The sequence below is a fragment of the Falco punctatus genome (genome assembly GCF_963210335.1).
Source record: "Falco punctatus genome assembly, chromosome: 7".
NCBI lineage: Eukaryota > Metazoa > Chordata > Aves > Falconiformes > Falconidae > Falco > Falco punctatus.
Window position 1 is genome coordinate 40,095,403 of NC_137587.1, and position 15,596 is coordinate 40,110,998.

Below are 15,596 nucleotides of genomic sequence, written 5' to 3' on the forward strand. Positions count from 1 at the left end.
ACCAATTTGACTTGAAATGCAAACATTTAGAAGGCCAACCTTCCCAGACATCAGTCCAGGAGAATGACCCCTGTATTGCTGCATACCAATGTACCACTGGCAGCTTTTCCAAGTCTGCTCCAGCTGTGCATGGTACTTCCTAACAGCACTGCCAGCTTTCTTGGACAGACATGACCAAATTTCTTTACGAAGCCTTTACTTTTGTGCTTAGGTTTTTGACCTCATTTGAAAGCCCAGATAGCGGTTCTGAGGAGCTTCAAAGAAAAATAACAGAAATAATAACTCCGTATCTGAAATCCTGGGCCTTGACTCCAGAGACCTCAAGGAAGTGGTAGGGATTCTAACATCTTTTATTCTTTGAAAAACTCCCTCTTCCTAATTGCCCTCAGCAGGTAAGTACAGAATCTGAATTTCAAAGACACTGAATGCCTAGCTTCCACGGACTGCAGTGGAAAATGTGCTTCCTTGAACCTGCAGAAAATCACAGCCCTATTTCTGAAAGATAGGGTTTTTTCCAGAGATTTTTTAAAAATCAGTATTGTGTTAAACATTTTATCATTATAAAAAGGCAGTTCATGTACTAGACCCGGGTGTAGAGCAGAAGACGCACAAATGCAGTTACCCAAAGCTGGCTGTTACAGAATCAGCAGCAACATTTAAGGTTCAGACCCTGTTTTCTCTTCCCAGATAGCCATTAAATCACACAACTCCCCAGCGGTTAGGCAAGGCAGGCCCCCCCGGTTCGTACAATGCAGTTCACCTCGACAGCACTAACCTCTACAATCACGGCCACACTGACTGGCTCCCAAACTCCACTGCTGAGCCAGGCAGGGCATTTTGCCTTCTTGCTCCTGCGGCTCTGGTACAACTGAGCCAACACCAACGAGAGACAGACACTTGTTTAATGAGGTTTTCCAGAAAGCTTCATTTACTACTAGGCAAGCTTCTCACGCTTCACATTACACACTTTAAAGTCATATTGATCAAACCACGTGTCCTTTTGCAGAAAAGCCCCACTTTCAGATCTCACACAGCTTTACCAACAGCCCCAGAAAATCCACTAATGCTCATACGAAGCAGATGTGAGCTAGACTGAGGCTATAAGCACAAAAATCCCACACAAGAATTTCAACAGAGCCAGTGAGGAGAGCAAAACCATTTCAAGGGACACACAGGACGGGGACACATGCCTGACCCAGGTAAAGGTGACTATACATGGGAGACAACAGGGAACCAGGAATCAACTCCCAGGGTAAAGCCAATCTCTCAGACTACAGGTAAAAATGTTAGTGCTCCTAAATCCCACCTAGGCCAACACCTTCACTGGGGAACTGATCTCCTGGTTGCAACTTGAAGTGTTTTCCCTCTCACCATTAGCCCTATTTAACCAGTAACTGAGGCACACAGGCACTCCCCTCTCATTGCCACTGCAGTGTCCAAGGCAGTCACAAACCACAGTGCATGTCTATATCCCACCTCACTTCTATTTGAAACACCCAAGCTCCAACATACAGTTCAACAAAGCTGCCTAGCTGTCACCTAAACCCAAAGATACCACTGATACCTCCAAATTCACTATGAAATGGCACTTGAAAACTTATTGACAAGGACCGGAGTCACATATGTACTCGCAGTCTCCAGGTGTAACGTGCTGATTCGATGAGGTGTGGAAGGACTTTAGTAAGAGGGCACCAGATGGCTTCCCTCCTTCCCTTCCCAGAATAACACATCCCAGCAGTCAGGCCATACTGGATGAGGGACACGGATCCAAGACTGCCGTCTCTGGACTTAGAGCTCTCACCAGCAAGCTGCTGAGGAGGGCAGGGGAGAATGCTACATTTTCCAGTGCCTAAACAGGAATGTGGCCTTCAGTCCTTAAAGGAGGTGGGGTGCTGGAAGACATCACCCCGGGCTGTTCACCCTGCTGAAACTCAGGGCACATCTGGCACAGGACACACATACCATCACCCGAGATGCAGCAAGGCTTATTTTGATCCCTGACCTTACACCTACCCAAGGACCTATGAGTAAAACAAAGTTAAATTCTCTTAGAAGAATGTTTCAGTCCCATTGAGCAGGCACAGTTCCTACAGAACTTCTCTCTCCTACCTTCGGTTTAGTGAGCAGGTTGTTAGTAACATAATTGTGCAATACTGCTGTTCTCCTTACAGCTTGTGCCAAGACACAACTACCACAAAAGTCCCAGCCTTGAAGCAACAGAGAATTAAACCCAGGACCTCTCAGCCATCAGCATGGCCCCTCCTGTGAGTTTCCAGAAGCCCCCCTTTGCCCTGCTACATTGCAAAGATGAACCCAGGCTTCATCTCAGGCTGCACTACGCATCTTGCCTTGCACACAGATTCACATGCAGCATTTCAGCTGTCAGCTGGAATGTTTCAGCTGAAATATTTCGAGCAACGTCTCCCACAAGGCAAAACAGAAAAGTCCAATGTATTTATCCCCTCCTTCTAAGGGAAAGGATTGAGATTTAACTCTTCATGCACACATTGCTCAGAACCAGCAAGTGAGTCCTTTCCTTGTATTAGTGAAAATGAGTAGGTCCATCATCCCCAATAGGTTCTTCCTATCGGGAAAAACATCTTCCCAGTCTGACTACACCAAATTTAGAGCCAGTTTCCTAAATTAATCCAATTATTCAGGAAGCCAAGCACTTTTTTCCCCTGAAACAACTAAAATGATAGGCACACATGGAGCACCACTTCATGAAACGTTAGATAAATCTGACACTAGAAAACAGCAAGAACATTATTTAAGTTTCACATTCAAGGCTCTTCCTGCAAATTATATACCACTGCATTAGCACAGTTAACCTCTGCCTAGCAATTGTCATGCGTTTGCTTTAGAAACCTGAGAGCACATCCTGCAGGCTTCTGTAAGCTGACAAGAAGCAGCAAGGTCACAGCAAAGCAAAACTCGTTGTTGTAGCTGACAGCTTCTTAAACAAGGCTTTTAATTAATGTAATGGGGTAGGAGCCTCCTTGGTAAGGAATAAAATTAGCCTGCCACCTTTTTTTCTCCCCCTGCCCCCGTCCCAAAGAGAGCAAGGCCATTTTACCCATTTACACCATTTTACCCAGGAACATTTTTTTCCCATTGGAGCACAGCAGCAGATGAGTTGCTATAGTAAAGAAACCTCCCTCCATGCTAGTCAACCTTTTCTTGGGGGAAAAAACGTCCCCAAACTGCTCCATACCTACCTAGTAAGTATTAATTCAACTTCCCAGATGAAACACAACCAAGGGCTCAAACATGCAAGCATTCAAGCACGTGGCTAAATCTAAGCAACACAAGCCAACAAAACTACCCAAATATGCCACTTTTTAAAAACATTTGTGCTTGCTCTGAGCCAAAGCTGTCTGGACTTCCAGAAGCCTCAGTGTAACATGGATACATTATTAAGCTGGGAGACACTAGATGTGTTCAAGCGAAAATGATTACGGTGCAGGCAGGGATTGTGCCGTTTCCTTGTGCTGGGCAGGAGGTACTTCAAGGTACCCAAGGTCTACCTGCACTGCTCCTATAGGTAAACAGCTATACAGCCATATACGTCCTTCTCATCTGAATACTCTTTCTCCAGCTAGTGTTCTTCTCTCTTGGGTTAGGTGAAAGCTTCTTCCCACACTACAGCATCGCCGCTGAGGGCACGTGGCTCTCACTGCAGAACACACACTCTGGGTCGCTCAAATACAGCCAGGGCAGCCGAACCCTTGTGTGCAGCCCCCAGCAGTCCTTCTGCAGCTAGCCAACTCTTCCATGGGCAAGAATAATGCCATACCATAAGGTGGCCATCAAGACAGGTTTGTCTTTAGACAGGCCGTCTGAAAATGCAGCCCTGCAGCCTGGCTGGCAGCTGCATTTCAGGGTGTGCAGGAGCAGTGCGTGGGCAGGCAGCCAGGGGACCCCAGAGCCCTCAGGCAGCTGGCCATGTGGCTCCCATGCACCCGTCCCACACACACGTGGGCTCTGCGGGCAGCTCACAGGCTGCCTGCAGCAACACAGGGAGCTGGTGATGCTGGGAATCCGCTGCAGAGCCACTGAGCCTTGATGACTGCTGGTTCTCAAGCCCAAGCAGATGAAAGCTGTCTTGGATATACAGGTGCTGGCTGCTGCATCCCCACCTCCGATGCACCACAGACGTGCCCAATGGCTCTGAAGCTGAGCTCCTTTGAAAAACTGGCCGTGCTCCTGGGTGCTGAGTACTTTTCCAAAAACACTGGCTCACAGTATATGATTAAGCCCTTATTTCTTTTTGTCTCCTTACTGTCTAAATATCATAATTACACTTGCTCTCTGAGAGGCTGAGGGGTGAAAGCAGTAGAGGCATTCAAAGCACAAAAGAAGGGCTGGGTCCGTGCTGCTTTGTTGTATTTCAGTTCTCAAACACTCTCCTGCATGGTCATTAACATCATTAAGTGTTATTCTGGCAGGAGGGCTGGTGGAAAATGCTGTTAATTACCTTCCCAGCAATGTGCATCCAGAATCTGCCAGTTAGCAGCAAAACAGTTTCTTTTACGTGCAGAATTTGCTGCTCACTTTTTCTGCCAGGTTTTTCTTATGCAAACCTCATGGTGTTTACAGCATTAATATTAATGCATATTTATAGTAACCCTTTTTTTAGTTAGTGAAAAATAGTAACTGAAAATAGCTTTAGTGTTTTTCATCTAGGTTTCTTTAAGGGAGTAGGTTAGGAAAATGCAAGAGCTATGCCTGCTCTTCAGAAAGATGTTGCTTTGAGACAAAAATTAGCTTAAAGCATACAAAATTTCCTATTTTTTCAGCTGGAACCTGATAATTGAGGGGCAGAGAACCTACTGTTCCTGTTAATTTCTGTAGAGAACTGAGGATTTCAGACCCTGCTTATTCTTTAAGTCATCAGCAGGCTGAGGGTAGGTCACATTCACCTGGTGCTTCTGTATTTTAAGTTGTATATGAAATAGAGACACAGGTGTCTGCCTTTAGCGCTGCAAGTCAAAACATCTGTGTCCTTACCTTCAAGGGCATGTGGCTGAGGTCTGTGAAACATGGGTACACCTCCTCAACTTTGCCTAGCCTGGACAGACCCTCCACTGAGCCCGTCCAACAAACCCCTCCTAGCAGATGGCTACCCAAGAGCTTAGTCGTGTGACAGCACATGTGTCTTGAGGTGCTCAGGCCCCATGTCATTACTAACTGCCCAGCCAGCCCTGTCGCACCAGGAAATTAGAAGAACTGGTTTACTTTAAACAATTTCCTCTTCCATTCCCAAACCCCAAGCACAGCACTCTGTTCAGTGTGCTGGTGGCAGCTCCAAGAGCTAGATCAGACAGATACCTGTAAAACAAGGATGCCTTTTCCTTTCATTCCTGAACTCTTCTATGATGCTATTAATAAATAAAAAAGCTGCTGTGCTCATTTTTAAAAAAAACAAACTCACTCAGATGAGTTCCATGGAAAGCGCGATGGATCAGGACACTCAAATCCAATTGCTGGCATCACACCTGCCCCCAGCCACTCCCTAATGAAGTTCAAGGCTCTTGATAGTTCCGTCAGGATGGTACCCAACACAACCATTGGGCCTTGAGCCACCTCAATGGGGGAATCCGCATCAGCAGAAATGGCAGAAAGCCTAGCTACTCCTTAGCTAAGGTATAAAGTGAACAGTTCAAATTACTGCATATAAGGAGATTGGTGTATGTAAAATTACAAGAAACACACTTGCTTTCCCCTAGTTCCAGACACACATCATTTCGCTTGAGTTCTTTTTTCTCTTTTTCCAAGGTCCATATTACTTGGCAGTGAGTCCTGTAACACTTCAGCACAAAATACACCTTCATGCAAAAGAGCTGCTGTTCCTTTTAAACCAAATTTAGCACACGTATATGTGTGTGTGTAAAAAGTAACAGGGTGGCACAAGAAAAATACACTGCACGTTGAAAACAGCTATCTACCCAAACAAGGAATAAAATTGCTTTGGTTAGAACCTAAGCATTCATCACTAAGTTTAAAATAACATTAACTGACTGTACCTCAGCACTGTAACCCAAGACAGAGTAGATTTATATGAACTGAAAGTCCTCCTATTCTAATTTATCAAATTACACTTAGCTGTAATAGCTTCTTGAAATTCCCACATCAAATTATCTCTGGAGTCTGAGATCTCTAACTGATATTCAGGCTTAGGTTTGCATCATAAAATTAAATGAGAAATGGTTTCATGGTGTGTATGTATGTACATACACACCCACCCCATAATGTGGCAGTACTATGGCAGCACAACAGCTTGTGGATTTAAAGGCAATTATGAAAAGAAGAGAGAATTGAAAATCAGGCATGTCATTACCCTTGCTCCCATGAACCTGTCTTTCAGCACAATCCAAGAAAGCAAGAAGACAAAAGCTTTGTTACAACAGAATAGGGCAGAGACGTCTGTGGCTGTCAGCTTCTTTAAAGCCAGTAAATACAGGTAGTTAGTTAAAGTCCACAGAATAGAAAAGGGAGCAGTCCTTTTAAGAAAGAGTTTCAGCGTCAGACCATCTTCACCAAAAATCCGACTGCATTCCCTAAGAAAAGAAGAGAGTTTAAAACTCAGCTAGGATTTTCCTTAGCACGTACTCCAACACAACATTCATTAGACTTTTATCACATTCAATTAAGTGCTTTTCCTAACTCCTCCATGCACCCATAAGAATCAATTGTTTAAATCACACAGACAAAATAACGTACAATCTTCCTAAAACAGCAATTTCACAAATAGAAAAGTAGTAACTTACCTGGAATAATCACACTCCTACACAACAATAATCCCAGGGACTCGCACACAGAAATGAAGGTTATCTGTAATGCACTGACAGTTCTCAGACTCTGCCTTCGAGGCCATGAACTGAGGGATTATAACCGCAATTTCTTCTCTTGAAAGATTTCTGTAGCTTGACAATTTTTTCTTGCTTTGCTCCAAAACCTGTTTTTATTCTTATTGAAATATATTCTCACATATGGCCAAGAAAGCTTTAAGAATTGCCTAAAGACAGTGAAAAATACTGCCAGACACATCACTATGGTGGGAAAGTCAGCCACCAGCCAGTGGGACCGAGCCAGTCAAACGAGAGTGTGAGAAAGGGAAGGGATGGTATTTAACAGCTTTATTTTATTATGCAGTGAAAAGTTGTGTTTGTTTAGACATTTCCTTGTGGTTTAAATTGCAAGCAAAATCTCTAGATTCCCAGGCGCTGTCACATACAACTGAAGTGAGCTGTTCACTTCTTAGGGTTTCACGAAAGGGACAGCACTGCTGTGCAAAGTGGTCCCTGCACAGGCTAAGGGGAGACCAACTACTCAAGCACGCAGCTTGATTAAAGCCACATCACTGCACCCCTCCTGAAACACCTCTACCTTTCCCAAATTGGGAAGGATGTTTTTTTAGCAACTCCACTGTCTTCATTCTTGGTTAAAGTTATTCCTCAAGATACTCCCAGTACGCTTCATTTCTTGAGGTGGGAGGCTGTCCGACATGTCTATTTAAAACATGAGAGGGCCCACAAGTTAATGCTTCATACGACTGAAACACCAACAGAGCAAACCACGGTACCGTTAATCTGCAACACATCCTTAGGAAGCGACATTAAGGGACTAATCTAAATGCCACGAGGCCTCAGGGCCCCCAAAGTATTCACAGCTGTTTATGGCTGTGTTTGGAAGATTGCTAAAACATTAATTATGTAGAACTAATTAGTAACTTCAAAGATTGCAATGCAATGTGAAGTCAAAAACACTTGTTATTTTGGGGGTGGTGGCGACAGTGTAATAATTATCTTGATTTGGCTTTGCCTTTAAGGACAGATTTGTTTTCAGGTCTCCTAAACCATTTTTAGTAATTCTGGGGAATTCTGCTGTTAAAAATATTGCAGTTTTTTACTATTAAGAATGGAAACCATCGCCCTCATTTTGAGGAAAGTAGAATAATAACATCTTCGCAATACTTGAGATTGGCTATGTCTTAACCTAAATGATTCTGTGACTCTACTTAATAACCACTCATTTCATACTGCCACTACAACGACCTGGGGTTACAAAGCAGTCATTTCGGGGAATAATAAACTCCTTTCTCAAACTCTGTGCCAGGATGTCCAACAAGTCAACACTCAGGCAGGCGGATCTGCTAATTATCTCCCTCACTCCAGTTGAGCTCAGTGTTCTCAGAAGCCAGCCTGTCCTCCAAAGATCAGAACAGAAACACTACACCTTGAAACAGAACAGCTAGTGGTGAGTATCATTTATCTGAGATGCAAAGCAAACTCAATGAAGCAAATGAGTTAATGCTTAAGTTTGACTGTAGGCTTTTGTATCGCTGATTTCAACAGGAGCTAAAGATGAGTTTCCTTGTGTGAGGATGGACTCACAGACTTGAACGCTCACTGAATGCAGATAGAGCAGCTTATGTTTAAAGGATGTTTTTCTCCCCTTGAGACTTGGGTGGATGCAGAGGGTGATTCTGAGCTCAACTACATCTCACTTCAAGACAGGTGGCCTCTGACCTGGACGTGCCATGGCTGTGTTACCATTACATGACGTCAGAACCAGGACACCCCAACTCCTGGCAAGAACAGATCTGTAACATGAACTACAGACCTGTATGGAGCCTGCTCTCTCCAACCCAGCGGGAACTCTGCCATCGGTTCTGATGCATGATTGGATTGTTACACGGTTGTAAATCCAACCTGTCTCAGAAGCTGTCAGGATCTGTCTTAGAGGAAACAAGCTTGTGCTGTGTTAAAACAAGAAAGGTGCGTGGGCTGCTTACAGTAATGCAGGGCACAGTTAAGTGCCCCAGGGCTACGCTGACAGCGTACAAAGGCAACAGCCAAGCCATCCAAGTACATCATTCCAGTGGAGTCTGCCAGGCAGTAGGAAAAGCTCTTCTACAAATATGCCATGGGAAATTATACCCCAGTCATCCATCGTGGGACCCCACTGCCAGGGAGATGCTGGGAATAAGCCCACTGTTTCTGCTCCTCCATTCATGGGGAGGGCTTCCAAAGCCAAAAAGGACGAGGAAGATGCCAGAATGGGTCAGGTTTTGTTGTCCTGCAGATCCCTGGCATGTCTGCACACAGACAAACTCAGAGCAGAGTGAGGAGGATGGAGTCCAAAGTCCCCTGACTATGAGCCTTTGGAAGGAGGAAGACTCAGTGATGCAGCCATCATTCCGGGTTGGACTCTGTGGGCTGGTTGACTATTTGGGAGAGGCAGCTGTGGCAACCCTGCAGACGTCACTTATCTCTGAGTTCCTGGATGCAGTGGGAGGTTCACAGCTAGGAGAAGAAATCTGGAAATATTTCACAGGCCCCAAGCTGTTTAAGCAGATGGAAGAGCCTCCATCACACACAGCAGTGTACAATGACCATGCAACCAGAGGCCAGCGGTTCCTCCCTTCTCAATTAAAAAAATACAGCAAAGACTCGTGACAGGGTCATGCCGAGTGAGACAGAGACTTGATGAATTTACCTCTATGCCTAGGAGAACTCCATGAATAATGCTCAGTGAATGAGGAGACAGGGAGAATACTTTATCTTCCCAGTCAAGGCTACAGTAGATTGCCTTGGGCTTTGTGAGGGCTGGATGCTCAGTGGTTAACTCAGCCTCTTTGGCATGCAACTAAAATTAAACTTGCAGGAGTCATCAGATATGACAGTGATTAAACTCTGGGCTCAGGAGAGAGGGCTCCATGGATCCCTCCCCATACAGATAATGTGTAGGCTGTTGACTTAAAGACAGAGATGTCTAAGGGCAGCTGACCCTGAAACTATGACACAAACTATTTTCAAATGCACAAGAAGTCTATTTAAAACCTGCCCTCTAACATAAATAGCTCTTTTTATTTGCAGGTAGCCATCAGCTCTGGGCAGTGTGCCATGCTCTCAGGAATTACAGCACCTCAGGCAGTCATGTAGCTTTGCCTCTGGCACCCACTAAATAGCTTGCATCGCCTCTTAGTTATTCTAATGCCAGCCCCTGCAGAAGAATGAGTTTATTCACCCCTGACGCACAGCAGACTCTGGACTGTAATGCAGCAGCTGGTTTTAAAACAGCTTAAAGAAAAAAAACAGAGCTAACAGATGCTAGCTGAGGTAACGTGAATATGGCAAATGTAATTACATCACCTGGATTAAAACTTGGCACGGACACCAATGCCATGACGGTAGCAAGAAGCACCACAGGACCTTCTGTGAGCGCAAGTTGTTACTATGTCATTTGGTCCTTCTATCTAAATGATGGCATTTGCTGTGATAAAATATCTTCAGCTCCATTTCAGGAGACAGACACCAAACAGAGTAATGGTGGAACTGGTGAACTCTTTTCCAGGACTGACCAAGTCTGAACATTATGAAAAAGCCTGGCCAGCTGTATTTGTCGATGCAAGAGCTGGAGCAAAGGCAAGGGAATTGTGTGTAAACCTCTCACAAAAGCAGTGTCTGGCTCTGGGGGCAGCACTGCAGGAATGCTGTCTCCCAACAGGAATGGTCCAAGAGAAGCTGCCCTGGTTTTGTGCTGATGGTCTTCCTCCCTACTGGTAAGCCATACAGGGTTGAGAATCTTCAAGCAATAGAGATCCTCATCTCTCCTCTGAAAAGCACTTTGCAGTGAAGATCTAGATTTGCAGCGCGATTCTGTAAGCGGCTGAGAAAGCTGGACTGAGCTACTGCTGCAACATAGTTGGAGATATTTGTAGGTGACAAGCTTGCAGATGACAGCAAATACCAGCTACTTACTTATGCCTGTCTTTACTCCAAGCGATGTTCACATCTTGTTATCGTTCTTGCTAGAAAACTAACTCTTCCCAACATGTTCATATTTATTAAACCTGCACCTACCAACACCCTTCCTAGCCAGTGCCTCAAGGTTGCATAGCGCCGGGTAGGGCTAGCCTCAGCTATTGCATTGTGGATCTATTCTGGCAGAATTTGCCACAGTATTTGCCCTTGAGCAGCCAAGACGGCAGATGGCAAGGCAAAATTTATTAACATTGAAAATACCATTCACCTATTCCAAATCATAACTCTATTAGGATCCTGTGTCAAGTCTGTGGAGTATCTTCTGCTGTGGGAGAACCGGCAGGGTTAGATTTCCTATTCCTGAGCTTACTGAGCTTCAGATCATTTTATCCACCACTAATGCAAAGCGTTTCAAGCTCTTTATGTAAGACATACCTTTTATCTACAATACTGAGGGGATACCAAGAGCTGTGTCTTCTGCCCCAAGACAACCAAGATACTTTACTGAAATGCAGCAGGGTGGTAATAACCATGAATTAGCTTCTAAGACCACAAAATTTAATCTCCAAGGTAAAATGCAAAAGGTAAGAAATACACAATTTACAATCTCAAAGTTTATAAACCTTTCAGAAAGCCAGTCTAAAGTTAAAGATTGAGAATTCCACCCTTCTGAGTGGGATTTATTAAAGTAACAGTGGCCCTATTCAACTTTGCCAGCCTCGGGCAGCACTTTGCAAGTCACTCGCATGATCACTGATCTCTGCCAAGATATCACAGACACTGTTTGTCCTGATCCACTGGGAATATCTGCTGGACAAAAAGCCGTATGTCTTTAAAGCTCCTAGTGAGTAACTACATCCTCCCGAAACACAAAGACAAATCACCCCTGTCTGACTCTGAGACAGGCCTGGAATCGCTGCAGAATGGGATTTATTAACAAGAATTAGCTAGCTCACAGAAATAAGATCAGCAAATGAAGCAACAAGAAATCTTACAAAGTGTAATAAAAAGCCTTGTAACAGGAACAATATCAAGAAACCAAACAGTTACACAAACAATTGACCTAGCTTTGAAAATAACCCTGTTCTGGAGTAGGAGGCTGGGATAAATGACCTCCGAAGATCCCTTCTGAACTAAATCTGTCTATAAATCTCTGAATTTAAAAACTACAAATGATGCTTTTCAACTCTTTAAGTCATGGGAAAATCAAGCGCTCATCCTGAAGAGATGCTCATTCCCATACCCAAACTGGAAGAGTGACTTGCCAAGTCATAACACTGCGCAGACCAAGCAGTTGGTCCCTATGATAAAGTCAGTATCGGCCAGCAGTTACCTCCTCCTTGGGATGTGAGTTCATGACGTACCTAGAATAGGAAATACTCTGGGAAGATGCCCATCAGCTCTAACACCTGTCTGCTGTTTCCACATGTTCACAAACCTACTTCACATCTCCGTGTGTGCAGAACTTCCTCTGGGCATGTAAGCATGTGTCCTGAACTTTAAAATCTGAACTCCTAACAGCCTGGGAAATGCATCAATTATTTAAGCATACTTGTATTATGTATTGCTACAAATGCCCAGAATTTTGCTCTGATGGATATATAAGCAACCAGCGAACGGCAGAGGATCCACCCACAGGGATATTTATTCTCACCTTCTTCCTTACCTGTTGTGCATTTGTTATTACTTTACCCCATGCCCAGAAGCCAAGCTGACACTGTTAATGTTCTCACAAATACTCCGGCAAGAATCTGAATGAAGGCATCATTAATGTACAAAGCACTAGGGTTTTCAGAAAAGCAGTTAATTAAGTGCAACTGTTCGATTTCAGTCACGCTGATTTGACAGAGATGATTATTTAGGGCCGAATTACATCCCAGAAAGCAGCCAAGGGAAGAATATGGCCCTGCTACGCTCCAGCTTGACAGTCACAAATTGAATTCCCTGTGTGCTCAATGACAGCTGTGCTGAATCCTCTGTCAACAGGAACAAGGTACGGGCCACACGCTGGTTAATACCTTGCAGAACAATTCTGCTGAAGTCAGTAAGATTGTTTTCAAAGCAAGTCTGCACTGGAGTAACAGAATTGGGTCCCAGCTCAAAATTATGCTGTGAATTTCTTCCCTTCATGGGCAAGGTGTGTTACCTCTTCACAAGCTGAATTTAGATCCATCTTTTAAAGCCGCTTCTACATCACTGTCCCATCAGTAGAATAATGGAAGTGGGGGAGGAACTGAGGAATGAATTGTCCCAGAGTGTGGTGGTACTTCCAAGCCCTGAGCACACTTTAGATGCAGCTTGCTTAAGAACTGGCTAGAGTGAAGCTAAGCCAGCTTGGTCCTGCTGCAGCACTGGTGGCTGGATCAGGTGATCTCTTTGGGTCCCCCTCTAACCTTGTATTTCTATGATTTCACAGTGGCTACTGAAGAGGGATTTATAAATTTCTACCTCTGCAGACTAATGTTATAGTTAGTACTGTGGGCTCCTTTACACTTGAGGTTGAGAGTTCAATTACAACATGCAGCCATGTGGTGTAAGAAAAGACTGGAGTTAGAGGGATGTCTTCCCCTGGCTCTCACAATTCAGAGGAAGAGGTGGTTCCACATGGAGCCTGACAGAAAATGGGACAAAGCCTTCACATCAGTCCCTGAGGATGACAGCCACTCAGCAATGCCACTTACCCCCCTCGGAGCTACAGGAGGAGGAAAACCAAGAATCCACCACCTGCTCCAATTCCTGCCCCACACAAAAGAGAGCAGAGAAGGCTGCTAGGATGCTCTTCCTCCATGCTGTGATCCAGTGGGACGCAAGGGCAGTTTTCATCCTGCTATACTTGCTGAGCATAGAGAGCAAGCTATGGTTTTCCACATGAGAACCATCTCCTCAGCTTTGAGCATTTCTTCCCAACTATGAATCACTGTGGATGCACTTTATACTACTGGTCTATCATAAATGGGCCTGAACAGATTAATTAACAGTCTGACACAGACAAGAACACAAAATATCAAGGTATTAGATAATATAGCAAGATTATAAGCAAATTACTGACCTATTAACTCAGGGAAAAAAACACTCTAACAATCAATTACCCATTTTTTCAAGCATATATCACTCATCTGTTAGCCTTCTGTAAGCTATTTATGAATGAGATTTTCTGCAGCATGACCTTTCTTCTGCCTTCTCACACCAAGGGTCAAATGGAGAAGAGCAGTGACCTCAGTCCACAGAAATCAGGTTGTTTAAAGGGATACCGCCACAATAAAGCCTACCTGAATTTTTTGATTGGAGACTGCTTTTCCTGCGCAGTTGCAAGGTGCCCAGAATAATAAATGGGAAAAGCCATAATGTTCCAGTTTGTTGAGAACCAAGTCATGAAAAAAGGACAGTCAAAGGTCTCATACGTGATTTTGACAAACTGCGTGGTCCCAACCCAGGAGGAAGAGACGGACAAAATGATCAGAAATCTCCAGATAAGCTTGAGAAATGTGGATGTGCAAGACTGGCATTGTGTCTGTCCTTCAGCTTCTTGGCTGCTGCTCTCTGTGTGCATTTGTGTTCCTTCTTCTCCTGGAAAAAAAAAAAAGTAGAAAAAGAGAAGAGTTGCACACATAATGAATGCATTCAAAACAATTCTTGGCAAAGTCTCCCCTTCTGATCCAGACACAAATCATCCCTTGCCTTCTCCCTATAATTCCTCTATGTCCCACAAACACTGAAATCCTGCGCAGGAATACTTCAGTAATACTTTCTCTGTCACTTCAAGGGGATAGGAAAAAAATCACAGTACTGATGCCTGAGGTAAAAAAGTTACAGTTAAGCTGTTGCCACTGTTCCCTTTATCAGCCCTTTTTGCCTTCTGTCAGCCAAACCTCTAGAATAGAGCTACATCCCTTGGAACCAATGACATTATAAAGTCAATTACTGTGCATGTGTACAACGTAAAAGCTGTCTGAGCCAGGAAGAAGTTCTTATTAGTCAAGATTTTAACTCAACAATCACTTTTTTATTTGCAAGCTGGGAGGGGAAAAAGAAACAGTTTGGTGGTTTTATATACCCAAGCAGAGAAAGGCTCTTTTCAGTCAAGTTAGTGTACTCACATTTTTGAAGTTAAAAAAGGTAACTGGACGAAACTGAAGATTGGCATGCCTAGAATAAACCTCTACACATAAACAAGGAGGAATCAGAAAGCTGTCATTTCCCATCTTAGTACAGTACTTTTGAGATTTATTAGCAGATTGCTGGAGATTTCCTAGCAGAAGAGAATATAATCTTCCTGACTGGTGACTTGCTCTTCCAGACACATCTTCCAGAGGTGTAACCCATTAAACCTATCTTGATTTCACAGATCCCAGCTGAAAAAAACAGACTGAACTGTGCTGGAAACTGAGGAGCACTGACACTGTTGCCCCATAAGCTCAGGTGGCAGCTCCAAAATTTGCCTCATTCAGCCCCAACCATTCACCTCATTAGACCATATTACATCAGTTTGATAGAAGAAACAGGAGTTCCTTCTAAAAATCATGACCTGCAGCTATTCTTAACTATTACTATCAATTATCAGTCGTGTCAACACATGATGTGATGTATGTAAGAAACAATACAAATTGTTGATGTCAAGAGGAGCTATAGATGATCCACTGCAGTGAGAGCATACACTGTTCAACTTAAATGTGAAAAAGGTACCCGTTCAGACTCAGGTTTACTTTCTTTTTATATTACTCTTTCTGCTACAGCCGTAACAAAATGTCAAACCAAGGTTCCAAGTTATTACGTTAGACTGACATTGCATCTAAAGAACCACGATTCATCGTAGCAGGGAGCGCATTT

General features: G+C 43.9%; 1 protein-coding gene across 2 annotated transcripts in view; it reads right to left on the reverse strand.

The window, feature by feature from the left end:
- The window catches only part of SLC35F4 (solute carrier family 35 member F4), a 132,210-nt gene that overhangs the window by 6,816 nt on the left and 109,798 nt on the right, over nt 1-15,596 (reverse strand). For both annotated transcript variants that reach the window (XM_080394502.1, XM_080394501.1), the window contains 2 exons: nt 14,039-14,336; nt 6,341-6,560 (listed from right to left, as the gene is read on the reverse strand). In XM_080394502.1, the coding sequence (XP_080250628.1) occupies nt 6,341-6,560; nt 14,039-14,336 (518 nt within the window). The remainder of the gene's footprint in view (nt 1-6,340; nt 6,561-14,038; nt 14,337-15,596) is intronic.